The sequence below is a fragment of the Ovis aries genome, chromosome 4, assembly GCF_016772045.2.
Source record: "Ovis aries strain OAR_USU_Benz2616 breed Rambouillet chromosome 4, ARS-UI_Ramb_v3.0, whole genome shotgun sequence".
Taxonomy (NCBI): Eukaryota; Metazoa; Chordata; class Mammalia; order Artiodactyla; family Bovidae; genus Ovis; species Ovis aries.
In genome coordinates this window covers 46,231,885-46,251,302 of record NC_056057.1, presented here as the reverse complement: position 1 = coordinate 46,251,302, position 19,418 = coordinate 46,231,885, and the positions used below count along the sequence as shown (strand labels likewise).

Here is a 19,418-nt window from a genome sequence, read left to right as displayed (position 1 = left end):
CTGAATCTTCTTGCTGTCCGAGGGACTCTTAAGAGTCTTCTCCAACACCACATTTCAAAAGCATTAATTCTTCAGCACTCAGCTTTCTTTATAGTCCAACTCTCACATCCATACATGACTACTGGAAAATCCATAGCCTTGACTAGATGGGCCTTTGTTGGCAAGGTAATGTCTCTGTTTTTTAATCAGCTGTGTAGGTTGGTCATAACTTTTCTTCCAAGGAGCAAGTGTCTTTTAATTTCATGGCTACAGTCAACATCTGCAGTGATTTTGGAGCCCCCCAAAATAAAGTCTGTCACTGTTTCCACTATTTCCCCATTTATTTGCCATGAAGTATGGGACCAGATGCCATGAAAGTATGAGACCAGATGCAGTGATCTTCGTTTTCTGAACGTTGAGCTTTAAGCCAACGTTTTCACTCTCTTCTTTCACTTTCATCAAGAGGCTTTTTAGTTCTTCGCTTTCTGCCATAAGGGTGATGTTATCTGCATATCTGAGGTTATTGATATTTCTCCCAGCAATCTTGAGTCCAGCTTGTGCTTCATCCAGTCCAGCATTTCTCATGATATACTCTGCATATAAATTAAATAAGCAGGGTGACAATGTGCAGCCTTGACACACTCCTTTTCCTATTTGGAAGCAGTCTATTATTCTGTGTTCAGTTCTAACTGTTGCTCTTGACCTGCATACAGATTTCTCAAAAGGCAGGTCAGGTGGTCTGGTATTCCCATTTCTTTATGAATTTTCCACAGTTTGTTGAGATACACACAGTCAAAGGCTTTAGTGTAGTCAATAAAACAGAAGTAGGTATTTTTCTGTAAATCTCGCTTTTTCAGTGATCCAACAGATGTTGACAATTTGATCTCTGGTTCCTCTGCCTTTTATAAATCCAGCTTGAACATCTGAAAGTTCACGGTTCATGTACTGTTGAAGCCTGGCATTACTTTGTTTAATTTTGAGTATTACTTTGCTAGAGTGTGAGATGAGTGCAATTGTGTGATAGTTTGAGCATTCTTTGGCATTGCCTTTCTTTTGGATTGGAATGAAAACTGACCTTTTCCAGTCCTGTGGCCACTGCTGAGTTTTCCAAATTTGCTGGCATATTGAGTACAGCACTTTCACAGCATCATCTTTTAGGATTTGAAATAGCTCAACTGGAATTCCATCACCTCCACTATCTTTGTTCATAGTGATGCTTCCTAAGGCCCACTTGACTTCGCATTCCAGGATGTCTGGCTCTAGGTGAGTGATCACACTATCGTGATTATCTGGGTCTTGAAGATCTTTTTCTGTATAGTTCTTCTGTGTATTCTTGGCGTCTCTCCTTAATATCTTCTTCTGTTAGAATCCTTTGGGAGGCTTTAAAATGCAGATTCTGTTTCAATAGGACTGGGGTGGTATGCTGCATAACAAATTATTCCCAACTGAGTGGACTAAGGCAACGTCTGTTATCTTCTAGTTTCTGTGAGTCAGGAATGCAGGTTCTGGCACAGGACCTCTCCTGAGGTTGCACACAAAGTAAAGGCCAGGAGCAGTGCATTCATCTGAAGAACCAACCAGGGCTGCAGAATCTCTTTCCAAGATGCTCACTTATCTGGCTGTTGGCAAGAGACCCGTTTCTTTCAGTGAACTTGTCCACAGGCTCTTTGTGTGTCCTTATAGGGAGAGAGAGAGAGGGAAGAGAGTACAAACGCCTCTTATGGCCTCATCTCAGAAGTCACACAGTGTCTCTTCTCCATACTCTGTGTAACAGTAGCAAGTTACTAGGTCTAGCCACTCTGAAAAAGAGGCGAATTAAGCTTCACTTTTTGATGGAAGGAGTGTCAAATAGTTTGTGGAGATGGTTTAAAAACTTCACAGGTGGAACCTGTTCCCAGATGATGCAGGTGCTGATCCTTGGACCAGACTTTGAGCAGAAGGTGCTAAAGGACCACCAGTGAGATTTTAGTCTTGTGATGCCTTATTTTTGATACCATATCTACTTTCCAAATAGGTCTTCCCAGATAACTATCTAAATTATTTTATTCATTCTCACTTGTTCTCTCTCATGTTACAAATATCAACCATATCAAACAAATTAATGTCCACAAGAAAACTATATTTTGAGCAAGCAACAAGGGTTAGAGACTGGAGTTTTGTCAGACACTCCTCACCTTGATTAGAATAAAGATGAGAAAGAGCCTCCCTTCAATTTTCTTCAGGAACTTTAATGTGGTTCTCTCCCTTCTGCAACACATGGGTCTGACTTCCACCCACTAAAGCTCCAGCTGCCCATGTCTACACCTATACACAACATAGTGTCTCCCCACAGAGTTCCTATTCTTTGAGCTGTTTTTATTCTCTCATCAAACACAATGGTTTCTTCTATTTTAAATATGGTACCATTAATTCTCTTGAGATTTCTTTTGCATGTTAAACGTTATTATTCCTGACACCACCCCTTGTCAGATGTAGTGACGATAATTCCATGTAATATCAATTAACCTTAAAAGGCATTCTTTTAGTTCTATATTTTATCATATTATTTCTTGAAACAATTTTACTAAACTCTTTGCTATGCAGTACAACACAAGGATTGAGATATTCTGTTTAGTTAATAATGAGGAAACTAAAAAGATATTATATGAACCATGGATTATTTTTCCAGAAAGACTGAGGGAACATGGCATTGTAGCTCAGATGGTAAAGAATCCGCCTACAATGCAGGAGGTCCTGGTTCAATCCCTGGATTGGGAAGATCCCCTGGAGCAGGAAATGGCAACCCACCCCAGTATTTTGCCTGGAGAATTCCATGGACAGGGGAGCCTGGCAAGAGGCAGGTTAGAGTCCATGGGGTCACAAAGAATCAGACCCAACTGAGCGACTTTCACTACTACTACTACTACTACTAGAAAGATTGAGCTATAATAAAATTAATATAACAAACACAAATTTACTAGACATAATTTATGTGAATATTCAGATAGCACTTCAGTATCCCCAGTCATAATTTTGAATACACAGTGCCAGTCTTAGGAACAGTTATGGAATAGGCAATTAGATGCCAAGAAAGCCCTCTGCCCTTCCCATCAAATAGAATATATATTTTTAAATTATTTGCTAATGATATATATATTATATGTATATATATTCTGTTGATTCCTATCATTTCATCATTAGCAGTTTTTTCCTTTGCATTCAACATTACCCTTCCCCTGTGTCCTCTTTTAAAATAAAAAAATGTTTCTGGGGGAGGTAGGAGGAATCACACATGAAGTATCTTAAACTTTCATGTGTATTTCTCTAAATCACACTTCTCTGGTGATAGGCAGAGGGAGATGGGGCAGAAGAGATAAGTGAAGGGGAGAAGGTGAAAAGAGAGAGGAAGGTCAGAGTAACATCAGAGCGGAGTGAGTTCTTCTGCTTTGCTGTGTGATAATTTGTCTTTATTCAGTCTTCGGTGACCAAGGTCTGACAGAGTATGAGGTGCCTGTAAAAGTATCCTTCTGCTTAAGAGAATTTCAGATTGACCTGTGCTTCCTATCTGGTGCATCAGTGGCAAAGAGCCCTTCTTGATTTTGTGCTGGGAGATTGAGATATTCCTCCTGAGTATATAATAATGATATGAGACTTTGTACTGTTCAGGACAGAATCTAAAATTCAAATATATAATCTGAAGTGCATTTTTATGTCCCTCTTACCAACCTCCTCATTGCTCATACAAAGCTGAGTGGTCTTTAAAAGAGCCTATGTATTTTTCCCCCATTTCCTAGGAGTTGGTGCATCAGAAACTGTCAAGAAATTGATGAGCCTTCAGGTCTACTAATTCATTCCTTGGAAGTTAGACAAATGTGCCCTCATTCTACGAGATGCAATTTGAAGTTTCTAGTCCAGTCTTGCCACTTAAAATAATACTGTTCCTTGCCTTTTTTGCCTCTAGGAAAGCTGTGCAAGTAACTGGATTTATGTCTTTTAACACAGGGCTTGTTGTTCAGTATTCAAATGACAATGGGATACTCTGGCATTTGCTTCGAGAGTTGGACTTCATGTCATTTCTGGAACCACAGATCATTTCCATCGACCTTCCACGAGAGGCAAAGACACCTGCTACAGCTTTTCGATGGTGGCAGCCCCAACATGGCAAGTTACTGCTCACCCTGACTTTCCTGGTAGCATTTAATCATCCAGTTAAAGCCACTTCATATTGTGTGCTTTTTAATTTGCTGTCAGTTTCTAGATAATTTGATTTAAAACCGCAATCATAAAGATATTCATATTGCTATATAATGAACCTCCTGTAACTGCTTTTATTCATCTGATTTCAGGGAAGCATTCAGCCCAGTGGGCCTTGGATGATGTCCTTATAGGAATGAATGACAGCTCTCAAACTGGATTTCAGGATAAATTTGATGGCTCTTTAGATCTGCAAGCCAACTGGTATCGAATCCAAGGAGGTCAAGTTGACATTGACTGTCTCTCTATGGATACTGCTCTGATATTCGCTGAAAACATAGGTATACATTTTCACTTGATAAAGGGAGAATATTTAATTAACTAGAGGACTAAATTAACTAAAGCCCAAAAGGAGATTCTCTAATGCAAAACCATGTGCATGACTGCCTGTGCTGAGGGAGGCAGTTGGAAATAACAAGTTGTTTCGTCTTCTAGTGTGACTTGGTGAACCCAATGACAGTTTTTGCAGGGACTGTCTTTCATGGCATGCATAATATGACCAACGTTTCTTAAAAGTGAGGCAAAATGTCTGTCTGAGAACATTCCCATGTTTTAGAATCTGCAGAATTAGAATTTGCAGACTCTCTGTTAGCCTGTCTCAAGGTGGTAAGACTTTTCAAGTTAGCAGCCGTCCATATTTCTGAGTCTGTGCTAACTAGGTAAAAAAAAGTCAGTGTGAGATGAAAAGTCAAAGCACATGTGAGACACTATAGATAAGATATGATTTTTGTTTACTACTGAAAGCATGACAAGCAGAAACACCCAATAAGAAAGAGAGTACAATTATGTGCTACCATTAAACTTTTCCTTTTTCGTAGGAAAACCTCGTTACGCTGAGACCTGGGACTTCCATGTGTCAGCATCAACTTTCTTGCAGTTTGAAATGAGCATGGGCTGTAGCAAGCCCTTCAGCGACTCCCACAGTGTACAGCTCCAGTATTCTCTGAACAATGGCAGGGACTGGCATCTTGTCACTGAAGAATGTGTTCCTCCAACCATTGGCTGTCTGCACTACACAGAAAGTTCAATTTACACCTCCGAGAGATTCCAGAATTGGAAGCGGATCACTGTCTACCTTCCACTCTCCACCATGTGAGAATTGTCATTTGGCTACATGTCAGAACTTCAGGTTTCTGTCACCTAATTGGAAAATAACTGTGATGCCACTTGGAAATTCTATTACTCTTTCATGAGGATTATGCATGGAACATACTGGGGGGAGAAAAAGTTATAGGGGCTTGGGTAATACTTTTTAAATGTGGTTAGGAGTTCCAGGAGATTTATGAGGCTGAACTTTGCTTCTTCAGCAACCTGAAGGCTGCCCAACAGATTCAGGTTTTTTTTTTTTTTTTTTTTTCTCAGTAAAAGGGTTTTATTTATTTTTTTTTTTCAGAAAAATTATGTAATACTTTATTTGCTTCTAATTGTAAAAATAAACATCTACCCAATAACCAGAGTGATACTTATCCACATGAAGCAGTTGGTAAAATCATTAAATGTGGAAGAGTGTCCTTAGTTGTTGTTGGCTTTTCTTTTTTAATCTCAACACCACAATAAGAGTAAAGGTTCATTCTTTTGAAATGCTCATATCATTTTACATCTTTCTTCCCCTCCGCAGGATCTCAGATTACATTCAGCCCTACCTTATATTAGGGCTTATAGCAGGCTCCCACTTCTGTTGTTTAGGTGTTGGATAGTGAAGGATCTTTCTAGGAACTAATGTTACTGTGGTGGGTGAGTTTGTGCCATACTGGGGCTGCTCTCCCCAGATCCCTACATCTTCCTTCCACTGCCCTGCTCTGAATCGTAGGCAGATTGGCCTCTGCCAGCTGCATTTGCCAGTTGCATATGTTTTCTGGCTTCCTGGTAGGTTTAGGGAGTAACAGATAATGGCAAGAAAGTGGAGGGTGGAAATAAAGTTAAACCAGGGTATTCCTCCCCCCTCCTTCTCTATCTCAAGTACATCTTGGCCAAGTTCAGCAGCTCCAGCTCCACCATGGTGTCCCTCCAGGTGACATGCAGCACCTCCTCCTGTATCTCTCCATCTTTGGACTTGCAGTGGCTTCCTGACTTTCCTAAACTCTTATTTCCTCACTGATGCTGCCACTCACTATGCATCCAGTACTTTGTAAATTCTCTCCATTAAATACTTATGGTGGTTTCCATTTTCCTGGTTCCATTTTGATTCAGAGATGTGCAAACAAGTGGCAGGAAAAAAAAAAAAACACAGGAAATCAATGTGTTTCAGTATTTAACCTGAAACAGTTTCCTGCAGACCCCAGAGCTTTAAAGAATGCTCACTTGTAGCTCATTTATTCATTCTATTTTTATTCAACAAACATTTATTGAATATCTCTGCCTGCAATGCAAGAGACACAAGAGACCTTGGTTCAATCCCTGGGTTGAGAAGATTCCCTGGAGAAGGAAATGGCAACCCACTCCAGTATTCTTGCTTGGAAAATCCCATGGACAGAGGACCCTGGCAGGCTAGAGTCCATGGGGCTGCAAAAGAGACAGACACAACTTAGCTACTAAACAACAACATTATGTGTTAGATCTCTGGTACAAAATGAATAAGGTGATGCCTGGATCCAAGTATATGATTTAGGATAACAGGTATCTAAGCAGTTGTTTATGCTGTAAAATACTAACAGTGACAAAACCCAGGGATATTATTGAAACAAAGGGGGATACTACCCAACTCAGTTCGGGGATATTGAATGGAGCTTTCTGCAAAAACTGATGTCTGAGTTGAGTCTGAATTAGTGAATAAAGCTTATCTGATTGAAGAGAGCCTGTGGGAGGTCATATGTGCTGTTGTAAGCCAAAAAAAAATCCCAGAGACCAGAAGAAACATGAGTTGATGGGAAAACTCAAGGACTCGATGCTATTAGAGTACAATTGTGAAGAAATAGGCAAAGATGAAGCAAGAGAAGAGGGCAGATGATGAAGGGGGCATGTATTTCATATTAGCAGTTTGGCATGTGCAGGGGAACCATTTAAAGTGTGTTAAACTGAGTGGTGACATGATTAGATTTCCGTTTCAGAGCCACCACGCTGGCAGCTGTGTTGCATTGAAGGAGGACTTGTGTAGGGAAAACAATAGCACTTGAAATGTTACTATTGAAATTCCACTTCAAGTTGACTGTGTTTTACATTCCAAATAACTAACACATTTCTGCTGTGCAATCTGTTCCTAAATGAGAGACTGCTACTGCTGTTTGGTAACGCTGTACATATTTCTGGATAAAGTGGTCTTCTGACAGTATAGCCCAGTTAACAGATTGCAAATAAAAAAAAAAAAACATGGAGGTGCATCACATCATTCTAGTCCTCACCTTTATGGGAGCCAAGCCCTCAGGAACCAAAATAGAGGCAGAAGTTGGATGAGGCTTCCATTTACTACCCAGAAACCTTAGGGACAGTAGAACAGAGACTTCATGGCAAGAACTTTGAAAGATTCCAACTTATCCTCATGTTTATCATCCTCAGTCTCTTTTCCAGTACTGAGAAGTTATAAAACCCTGAAAGTGAAAACTAATATTCTGCATAGAGTTAAAACACAGAATAAGTTGATAGTTCAAACTAACTTTTCCAAGTCACATGTGTTCAGAGGCTCTTATATGAAAGAAATGGTGAAATATTTTAAAAGTGTATTTTCTACTCTCCTGTTTTGGGGTCAAGAGTAAACAACATCCAAAATTTGGTATAAAACAAAGTGTCTCAAATAAGAGAAAACTGGAACTCTGAGGAAGACACTTTTAAAATGAAAGAATTAAATGTTTTGTTTTTGAAGGTTGCCACTCAAACCAAGTACGATTTGTTTGTTTTCTGTGTTGTTTTGTTTCTCTTAGATCGCCCAGGACCCGGTTCAGATGGATCCAAGCCAACTACACTGTGGGGGCTGACTCCTGGGCTATTGATAATGTCGTGCTGGCTTCAGGGTGTCCTTGGATGTGCTCAGGACGAGGGATTTGTGATGCTGGACGCTGTGTGTAAGTTAATGAAATTGGCAGTTTCTTTTTTTGTAATGCAAAAAGAAAGATAGTATCTTGATCTCATGACATATAATGCCTTTTCTCCACTCATTTTTTTCCTTAGGTGTGACCGGGGCTTTGGTGGAGCCTACTGTGTTCCTGTTATTCCTCTACCCTCGATTCTTAAAGATGATTTCAATGGGAACTTACATCCCGACCTTTGGCCTGAAGTGTATGGTGCAGAGAGGGGGAATCTGAATGGTGAAACCATCAAGTCTGGAACATCGCTCATTTTTAAAGGGGTCAGATAAGACTGTTCACTAGCACTGAAATTCCTGTCTTTTCTCAATGCTCCACATAGATACATTTCTGTTCAGATGATATATTATTGTATATACTGTTACTGTCTTCTAACACATATCATGTTTCCTCTTATATCGACTGAGATCATTTTTTATGATCACTTGGGCATTAAACCGGAGAAGGCAATAGCAACCCATTCCAGTACTCTTGCCTGGAAAATCCCATGGACAGAGGAGCCTGGTAGGCTGCAGTCCATGGGGTCGGTAGGAGTTAGACATGACTGAGCAACTTCCCTTTCACTTTTCACTTTCATGCATTGGAGAAGGAAATGGCAACCCACTCCAGTGTTCTTGCCTGGAGAATCCCAAGGACGGTGGAGCTTGGTGGGCTGTCGTCTATGGGGTCACACAGAGTCGGACACGACTGAAGTGACTTAGCAGCAGCAGCAGCAGGGCATTAAACTCTTCCCTTGCTTTGGTAATCAGACCTTCCTTACATTCTGCTGGAATTAACATATGTAAAAATTATATATACACTATTTCTAGAATCTTGGCTTCTAGAATGTAACATTTTGTGTGTTTTCAGATATTTAACTTGAAATATTTTTCTAAGTGACGTTATGGAAGATCTTTGCTTTTTATTTCCATTTCTTTCTTTTCCTCCTGCCAATACAACCATTTGGTGACTCTAAGACAACCAAACATTTAAGTCAAGTTAAATAGCTTTCTCAGACATCATTAGTGTATTTTTTGATTTCAACCTAAATGTTGGTTAGACGGTTATTAAGCAGTTATGTGAATCTGTGCTGAGCTGGCACATCTTCGCATGTGAATACGTGCTATATCCTGCCCCTCTCAGCTGGGGCAATTGGCTAATCTAGGTGTGCAAATGAAATCTGTAACCAAAATCCGCATGGGTCTCTGTACAACCTTGATGATTAGCACCTGATGCTTAGAAAACCAGACACCCTGGAAGTTTTTCAATTATAGTTAATAGATGCTGGCTATCATTCTTGTTTGAGTCCAGAATTCTTCTCAAGTTTTTAGATGAGATAGAAAAAACACTTTAGGCGTCAGGGAGATTTACAAGTCCCTAGGAGCAGTAAGTGACTGAAGAAATTGGGGTAGGACATTTCAGGATAGAGACTGCTGTTTTGATTGTGTGCATTTTAATTCTTGTCTGAGGCTTTAGCTCTCATTACCACTATCTATTTGAAGCAATTGACAAGACCACAAAAGATAAATCCTGTGATTCAAGTATCTCTACCTGATAAAATTTTAAGCAGTAAATTAACCTGGTCTCTAGATCCTATGAACAAGGGAAACATATAGTCTTTTATATTAGTATTAAATATTTTCTCTTCAGCCGTCCAAATGCAAGGGCAGCCAAGCATTATGTGTGTTGGACATATCCTATCTATCAGTCCTGCAAGATGCAAAGAAGGCTCAACATAGGCCATTCAGTAGGTTGTAGTTTGACCTAGAAAGGCATTCTTTTGTGAAAAAGGAAACGATAGTTTCTTTTCAATGTTTATAGATTCAGGAGTGCTATCTGCTATTAAAATAGCTTTACATTTAGCACAGATGGGTTACTGAACCTGGAAGAGGATCAGAAAAGAAGCATCTGTATGAGCTGAAATATATGTAGAAGCAGGCAATACAGTTCCACTGGGCAATTTTCCATATCAAGTAATTAACTAAATAAAATTTTAGATGTGAAAGAAAGATGCCTTCATATTTCAGATCATGCTGACTGTCAACAAAATTGCTCCTACAAGATACATGGGAGCAAGTTTATACTCACATTCTATAATCAAGGGTGAAGAGTAATCATATTCCTTTATCTTGATGTTGTCAAGGGATATTTATGAACTGTATCTGTTAACTACCCACCTCGAAGCTTTTTCATTGTAAGATGAAGTGACTTTTCCCATGGCCTTAACTTCTATATGGCACCAAGCTATGAAAATATCCAAGGCCTTAAGCTGATAAGTGTATGAGGAAAAGGGTAAATACTTCAAGACATGAAGGATAGGCAATGACCAAGCATTATGGACTGAGCAGGGCAGTGAATTATTAAGATAAAAGAAAAATAAGAGTGGAAATATAAGGCTTTTACACAACCACCTTCAATCCTGAAAGTTTGAATCTATGCTTTGTATAAATGCAGTTGCTTTTTCATTATGATATCAAATAATTCTCAAATTCTGAATTTAGCATTATCTAGATATCTCTCCCCAAACCAAAAGATGATTTAATAAACAAAACACTGATATTTTATAAAGGATGGAGGATAAGTTTCAGAATCTGACATATCTGAGTTTGAATTCTACTATCATCACTTTTGCAATCTTGAGCAAGTTACTGATCTCAGATTTTCCGTTTCCTTATGTGCAACAGGAAGATAATAATGTTTCCCTTATGAGTGATAGGTATAAAACAATAGGGTTCTTTTAGAACCCAGAATGTTGTGGGCACTCAATATGTGGTTGCTCTATAACAGAGAAGCCCATTACAAAATTAGTCTTATTTAAAATTTTTCAGCTATTGAAGAATGTATTATATAATAAATATTAAGAAGAGGAAGAATTTGCTTCCTCTACATTAAATTCTACTTGGTATCTGTTAGCTGATAATTAAGAAGCCAGTAGACAGTATAGTGTCCACTCAGTATTGGCCAGCCCTGTACCACCAAAGAGCCACTTCATTCAGAGTCATACTTGAGAAACTGAAAGGCCTGTTAGTACCTAGGATATTTGCATAGCGAAATTCTGTTTTACTGGGCTGTCACTGCAATCCTGCATACATGGAGAAAACAAGCTGTGGAGCTGTCAATCCCAGACAACCAGAAATAGTTAATTAGCAGAAAAATTACTAAAGCCAGTGTGATCACTTTCCGCCTTCGTTGGCTTCTCTGCATGAGCGCTTCCAGCCTGGGCTTAGGGACCTGCTTAGTTACGCCTTATTTAACTTGACCAACTGGAGGGTGTTGTGTCAGCCTGAATGAGAGCCTCCTGGGGCCGTCAGAGCACGCAAAGGAGTAAGTGCCTAAGACTCTTTGGAACCCTGAAAAAGTTACCTATTAGCTCCTAGCTTCCAGCAGGAGCTGGCACATTTTCCGTCTGTTTCCTCTTTACTCCTCTCACAACATGCTGTGATCAAAGGAGGCTGTTTTTTAAAAAGGCTTATAGATATATAATGGTATCATTTTTGCACTGCTTTCTATAAAAGTCACAGCAAAGTGTGACTTAAAGTTGAGCCAATGAAATGTTTTTATTCAAGCATAGGGAATGAAAGCCATTAAAAGGGGAAATGATCAATTTTTCCTGGACCAAGTATTGTCTCTTGATCATTATGCATCTATTATTTAGCTAATATAAGTTAGACATATAAAATCAAAGGAAAAATACTCTCACAAGTAAAGTAAGCTTGCTTAACATGTGTGTTTTTTGTTTGCAGGAAGGACTACGGATGCTCATTTCAAGAGATCTAGACTGTACCAATACGATGTATGTCCAGTTCTCACTTCGATTTATAGCAAAAAGTAAGTCATTTCTGTGGGTATGAATTCACTATTTCCCTTCAAGCAAATTTCCCCATGCATGATTCCTCCTCCACAAAGAAATAACAGATTTTAGGCCCATAAATTTTGTTCTATGGGAGAGCCAACATAAATTTGAGTGCATAAGTGTTTGCAAATGTTCTTCTATAATATATATTCATTTTAATGTTGGGGTAAGATTACTACTTATTTTATAATGATTTCATACAGAAATAGTAATCATACTAGTCCTCTGCTGGTTAAATTTATCATCACATCCCTGAATCTTTTTTTCACCACTTATTTCTAGCTGAAAGAAATTTAAATTTTAAAAATTTAGCTTTTGGAAACTTGGGATTTTCTTTCACAGATGTAAACCCCTAAAGCCAACTCTGTCATTCTGACCTTTCATATTAAACTAAATAATTTTCCTGACAAATAATGTCATTTGGATATAGGGAATTTTCAAGTAGACTTTTGATAATATCCTGAGATGTAAATGTTTGACCCTTTGTAGAGCTGTGAAGCCTATAGAATCAAAAATTTTTGACATAATATTTCCTAAGTGAAATATAGAAAGATATGTGTTCATATTGAGAAAAAAAGGAGATAGTACTGTGTGAAAAATCCAAGATTTGATGTGTTTTGAGATCTATTTATCCAGAAATTGCAACCCATCATCACTTCAGCTTGCCTCAGAAGCATTTGGACTGTAAAGCATCTATGTGAATGCAAGTCAGGTTATGCATTGATGCAAAAAAAAAAAAAAAGTCTAAGATTGTACACTATTCCCATTTTTATCACAATGTGTTTATGCCTGTGTTTTCTTCTTTCTAGGTACCCCAGAGAGGTCTCATTCAATTCTATTGCAATTCTCCATCAATGGGGGAATCACCTGGCATCTGATGGATGAATTTTACTTCCCTCAAACTACCAACATACTTTTCATTAATGTTCCCTTGCCATACACTGCCCAAACCAACGCTACGAGATTCAGACTCTGGCAACCTTATAATAATGGTAAAAATGCTTAAGTTCTCGTGTGGTCAAAACTGACTGTGGCATGTTAATGTGCTTTCACCTAAGGTGTGGAGGAAGTGTTTGTCAGCTAAGTGAGTTCGCTGTTGATAGCACATTTTGCATGCTTCACTTTTGAGGAGTTTCAAGGAATATTTAGCTTTATATATCTCTACCTTCATATTTGACTATATATTATCTTCGTGTTTGATTCCTATGCAAATATAGCTAAATCCTGTCATAGAGCTATGCTTTTTAAAAAATAATCCAGCTCTACCATTAGGTACTCATCAGTTGTAACTACATTTTTTACTGAATTCATTTAGGAATACATAGTTCTGAGTGTGGCACTTCATTAATGAGACAGAACAATGTTAGAGCAAAATGCCATGACAAAGAGGAACTGACACCAAGCAGATAGTGCCTGAGATAAAATATTCTGTCATATACACTTGACTCAGTGATAAGTTAAAGTGAATGTCTAATTTAACAGCATTTTCAAATGCTTATAGAAAACAATTTTACAGGTTTGTAATGTTTTATTGCTTCCTATATTTCTATTAACTGCTTTTTATAAAGAACCAGACTCTAACAAACTGTACTTTAATGGCCTAGGTAAGCACAGAGATATTATATTAAGAGAATTCTTTGCAAAGGTAACACAGAAGTGAATAAGAAACATGTACTGCCATCTCTAAAACTTAACCTGAATGTTTCCTTTATAACCAGTAAGTAAAAAATAAAATGATTGTAACTTATTGTGAACAGAGAAAATAATCTTGTATAATCGCTCAGTCCAAAAATGCAGCCTGTTTCACAGTCCAGAGGACAGTTGTCTTCATATTATGTTTGGAATGGTTACCAATTTTTCTTCATTTCTTTCACCAATTGCTTCCAAAACAAGAAAAGGGAAGAAAGCTACTGGGATTAGAACAATGACAGGATTAGAGAGGGAAAGGCACATGTGACTTCATTTAAATCATCAGATTGTTTTTATAGGCTTCTATTTATAGATCCTTTTATATATTTTACAAGAATTCTACTAAAAGTAGGAATCAGTGAAGAAGCAACCTTGGGGAACCTTGTTGTTTCTGCTTGGCATGGTCTTATCACCTCGTTTCCAGTTCAATCCAAGCAGTGTTTTGTAAAAGCACTGAGCTTGCCCTTCTTATCTACTCAGTAATATCTTCCTTGGGCTTCTCAGGTGGCTCAGTGGTAAAGAATCTACCTGTAATGCAGGAGACCCAGGTTTGATCTCTGGATTGGGAAGATCCCCTGGAGAAGGAAATGGCAACCCACCCCAGTATTTTTGCCTGGAAAATCCCATGGACAGAGAAGCCTGGTGGGATATAGTTCATGGGGTCACAAAAGATTTGGACATGACTTAGCAATAAAACAGCAAATATCTTACTTAAACACACTACCTGAGTTGCTGAATCAAATTCTATGACAGCCTAAAGAGTGGTTTTCTTAATTTTCTGTGTGTTCCCATATAGCTCCAACTGGGGAAAAATAAAGCAACATATAACAGAAAGTTTTCTTCTGTGTAGTTTTTAATAATTAAATAAAGCTGCACAACAAGCCAGTGTTGTAATGGCCATGGTCCTTAAGCCTAAAGGAAACATGACTCTAAGTCATGATTTGACTCTAAAATATCCTCCTGCTGCTGTTGCTAAGTTGTTTCAGTCATGTCTGACCCTGTGCGACCCCATAGGTGGCAGCCCACCAGGCTCCCCCATCCCTGGGATTCTCCAGGCAAGAACACTGGAGTGGGCTGCCATTTCTTTCTCCAGTGCAGGAAAGTGAAAAGTGAAAGTGAAGTCACTCAGTGTGTCTAACTCTTAGCAACCCCATAGATTGCAGCCTGCCAGGCTCCTCTGTCCATGGGATTTTCCAGGCAAGAGTACTGGAGTGGGTTGCCATTGACTTCTCCACTAAAATATCCTGGGTTGCTCCATAAATAAACTAGTTAGTGTAACTCATTTATAAATCCACAGGCTGACCATCCATCCTCATAGATTCAGGCATGTTACAGATTCCCCTAAACCATGAAGGCATGACTCAAAGCCCTCTCTTGCTGCTGGAGGGCCCATGGTACCATAGCGCTGCTGTAACAGGAAAGGAAGCAAACTCTTACCAGTCTTCTGAAATTAGTGAGGTTCTTTCATGCAGTGTCAACTTAAAAGGATTGAAAGCATAATTAATTTTTTCCACACTTTAATCTGATAACACAGTATTGTATAGTTTGTGCTTCTTTGTCTAGAAGGCATATGTTTAAACCAATAGTTACTGAGTTCCCTCTGTCCTTTCTTCCTTTGAGCAAAAATGTTCATCCAGTTTTCACCTTTGAAAAACTTGCTTTATCCAAAAATGCCATAGGTAAGAAAGAAGAAATCTGGATTGTTGATGACTTCATCATAGATGGAAATAATTTAAATAACCCCGTGATGCTTCTGGATACTTTTGACTTTGGGCCCAGAGAAGACAATTGGTTTTTCTATCCTGGTGGTAACATTGGTCTTTATTGCCCATATTCTTCCAAAGGAGCACCGTAAGTATTTAATTGAAAAGTTAAAAATAAAGCCACTGCTCTACAGAGATCACAATGAGCTTTTGCCTAAATGGATTCCTTGTTGTTTTCTTGTATAACAGTGAGGAAGATTCAGCTATGGTGTTTGTTTCCAATGAAGTTGGTGAGCATTCCATTACTACTCGTGACCTGAATGTGAATGAGAACACCATCATACAATTTGAGGTACTTGACTTTGTTCTATTAGTAATGCTTTAAATTTTATCTTGAACAAAAGCTAGGAAAGAGAAGGAAAATCTCAGATGATTTCATGCATTATGACTTTCCATTTTTGTACAAGGACAAAAGAGGTTTTACATCATAATTCATTTTTATTAGTAGAATGTATTATCCTACTAAAGTTTATTTCTGAATTTTTAGTCCTTTATTTATGACATAATTTCCTCACCTACTACAATGAGAAATTGTCAAAATAAATTATTTCAAACATTATAAAAATGAAAAGGAATATACTATTCTAGTGCTATTTTCACAATTTTTATGTGTTACTTAAGACCCAGGTTAGTGTGATTATAGTCTATACCAGGCCAGCACTTTTGTTTAATATTTATCATGATGTCATGAATTTTACAGATAAAATAATACTTACTATTTTTTTAATTTTTGTATATTTCATTACTCTATGGACTCCTTTTATTTTTCAAGACAGAAATTTAAAATGTATGGAAGAAAAGCTTTTATATATTTTAAAAACTTAGATAAAATCAGCAGAACCAAAGATACATTGTGCTAAGGTTCAATAGTCTTAACTTCTGAAGATACTTGTTTCATGGTTGAAACCTGTACTAATCATTGGACAGGCTTAAATTAGTGCCTAATTGTGTCAACAAAATTTTTAATATTTGCTAGATTAATTGTATCCTCTAAATTAGAGTTGTTTCTTTCATCTTAAAATCAGAGACCAAATGATGCCTTAGTGGAGAAATTATTCTCTATTTTAAGCTTTCTATTATATTTTCTAATTTTTAAGTTACTTATATAACCTTCTCTTATATTTTCTATTATTTATGCTCTAAATGTTAATAAAAAGTAATACCTGTGGCCCTTTCAAGAGTTCTGTTATCAAAAGAATCTAGGTAGAAACAAATCCCTATAGCTGAAAAGTTTACTCATCAGAATAGTTTACCCATCAAAAGAAAAGAGGAAATACAGTATACTAACACATATATATGGAATTTAGGAAGATGGCAATGACGACCCTGTATGCAAGACAGGGAAAGAGACACAGATGTGTATAACGGACTTTTTGGACTCAGAGGGAGAGGGAGAGGGTGGGATGATTTGGGAGAATGACATTCTAACATGTATACTATCATGTGAATTGAATCGCCAGTCTATGTCTGACGCAGGATGCAGCATGCTTGGGGCTGGTGCATGGGGATGACCCAGAAAGATGTTATGGGGAGGGAGGTGGGAGGGGGGTTCATGTTTGGGAATGCATGTAAGAATTAAAGATTTTAAAATTTAAAAAATAAAAAACTTAAAAATTAAAAAAATAAAAAAAAAATAAAAAAAAAAGAAAAGAGGAGTAACTTCAACAAGAACAAAAATTATAGAAATATATCCAGTTGCTATGACAGCAAGAAAAATGTTAATCCCAGTTGGAAGAGGGAAATTTTTTTCATGAATCACCAGCATTTGTATAAGTTTTAGTTTAATTCACTTGAAAGCGCGAAAAAGGAATGAAGTGATTGTTTCCCTCATGTTTAAAAAGTCCTTTCTGAGAATGTTCTCACTGTGCCAGGGAAATGGTGACAACAATTTTATTTCATTCTGTTTTAATATTGAAAACATACTGAAGATTCTCCATGTGCAAAACAGAATTGTTTGAAGGTGTCACAAGATGAAAAATAGAAGATCTTCCCATCCAGCAGCCTGAAAAAAAGCTAATGGTTAAGATTAGAGAAACAACCTTTTCACTACAGTTTGTATGGCTTGGCAGTGAATGTGGGCTAAAGGTAAATTTTGGAATTCCATGCCAGTCTCTGCCTTATTCACTTCCTAGCTTTTTATAAAAATGAGGGAAAATAAATTTTTCATGAGGCCCTTTGAGGTTCTTTATGAAAAAGTATTATTTAAAGGTAATATGCAATATTACTCAGGCAAAACAGAATTTCATGGTGTTAAATATTTCAGCAAGACAGTTCCCAGGAAAATGGACCCTCGAGAAAATAATGAAGTGGTGAATCATTTCAAGGCTTGTTGCTCTGAGGTAATTTGTACCATTTTTTTCTTCTTCATCAAGATCAATGTCGGATGCTCAACTGATAGCTCCTCTGCTGATCCGGTCAGACTGGAATTTTCCAGGGACTTCGGGGCAACCTGGCACCTGCTGCTCCCCCTCTGCTACCACAGCAGTGGCCACGTCAGCTCCTTGTGCTCCACTGAGCACCACCCAAGCAGCACCTATTATGCGGGGACCACCCAGGGCTGGAGGAGGGAGGTCGTGCACTTCGGGAAGCTGCACCTTTGTGGGTAAGGACCTGCTGCTTCCAGCTATGTTTTTCTCATTTCACAGTTTTCTTCATGATCTCATGGTTGACTTGCCACTTTATCAGGGAAATGTCCACCTTACGTTTCTTCCTCAGTTCTCCACTGAAAGCAGATCAGTGAATGTTTAAAACATAGGACATTGAGCTGACGTACTGCTAATTCATGGTTTGAGTGTGTGTGTGTGCTCAGTTCTGTCCAACTCTTTGTGACTACATGGACTATAGCCCTCCAAACTCCTCTGTCCATGGAATTTTCTGGGCAAGAATACTGGGGTAAGTTGCCGTTTCCTACTCCAGGGATCCTCCTAACTCAGGGATCAAACCCACATCTCCTGTGTCTCTTGCATTGGCAGGTGGATTCTTTTACCACTGAGCCTCCTGGGAAGCTAAAGAACATTTGGCTTGAAGATAGATTTAAAAGAGCACACCATAGGCAGCACCCTGTCCTGAGGTTCATATCTACATGGGTCTTTATTAGATCAATTAAGAAGCAACAGAAATATAGTTTTTCCCCAGTATTATAATTTGTCCCCCACCTCACAATTTAAATGCAGTTAGTTTTACTTTCAAATATCTACTTATATCTTTTGTTCAAGGAGAAGGCACATATGAAGGGTGGAAGCCTGCAGAATATTCCAAGTGTTTCATAAAAAAAAAATATATATATATATATATGTATGCTAAGTCGCTTCAGTCGTGTCCAACCCTGTGCGACCCCATAGACGGCGGCCCACCAGGCTCCCCCGTTCCTAGGATTCTCCAGGCAAGAACACTGAAGTGGGTTGCCATTTCCTTCTCCAATGCATGAACGTGAAAAGTGAAAGGGAAGTCGCTCAGTCATGTCCGACTCCTAGCGACCCCATGGACTGCAGCCCACCAGGCTCCTCTGCCCATGGGATTTTCCAGGCAAGAGTACCAGAGTGGGTTGCCATTGCCTTCTCCGTATATATATGTGTGTGTATATATATACATATAAGTATATGTACACATATACTTATATAAGTATATACTTATATATATATACACTTATATACATATACATATACATGTACACATATACACAACCAGAAAGCTGTATATATACATACACACACATAAGCACTCTACATATATGTGTGTGTGTGTGTGTGTGTGTGTATATACACATAAGCACTCTCCATATATGTATAAGCACTCTTCCTGGAGAAGAAAATGGCAACCCACTCCAGTGTTCTTGCCTGGAGAATCCCAGGGACTGGGGAGCCTGATGGGCCACCATCTATGGGGTTGCACAGGGTCGGACACGAC

General features: G+C 38.4%; 1 protein-coding gene across 2 annotated transcripts in view; it reads left to right on the top strand.

Annotated features, from left to right (window-relative positions):
• The window catches only part of RELN (reelin), a 536,122-nt gene that overhangs the window by 442,618 nt on the left and 74,086 nt on the right, over positions 1 to 19,418 (top strand). For both annotated transcript variants that reach the window (XM_004007831.5, NM_001306121.1), the window contains 10 exon segments: positions 3,961 to 4,119; positions 4,305 to 4,493; positions 5,031 to 5,304; positions 8,067 to 8,207; positions 8,314 to 8,491; positions 11,951 to 12,035; positions 12,870 to 13,052; positions 15,429 to 15,600; positions 15,702 to 15,804; positions 17,885 to 18,114. In XM_004007831.5, coding sequence (XP_004007880.2) covers positions 3,961 to 4,119; positions 4,305 to 4,493; positions 5,031 to 5,304; positions 8,067 to 8,207; positions 8,314 to 8,491; positions 11,951 to 12,035; positions 12,870 to 13,052; positions 15,429 to 15,600; positions 15,702 to 15,804; positions 17,885 to 18,114 — 1,714 coding nt within the window.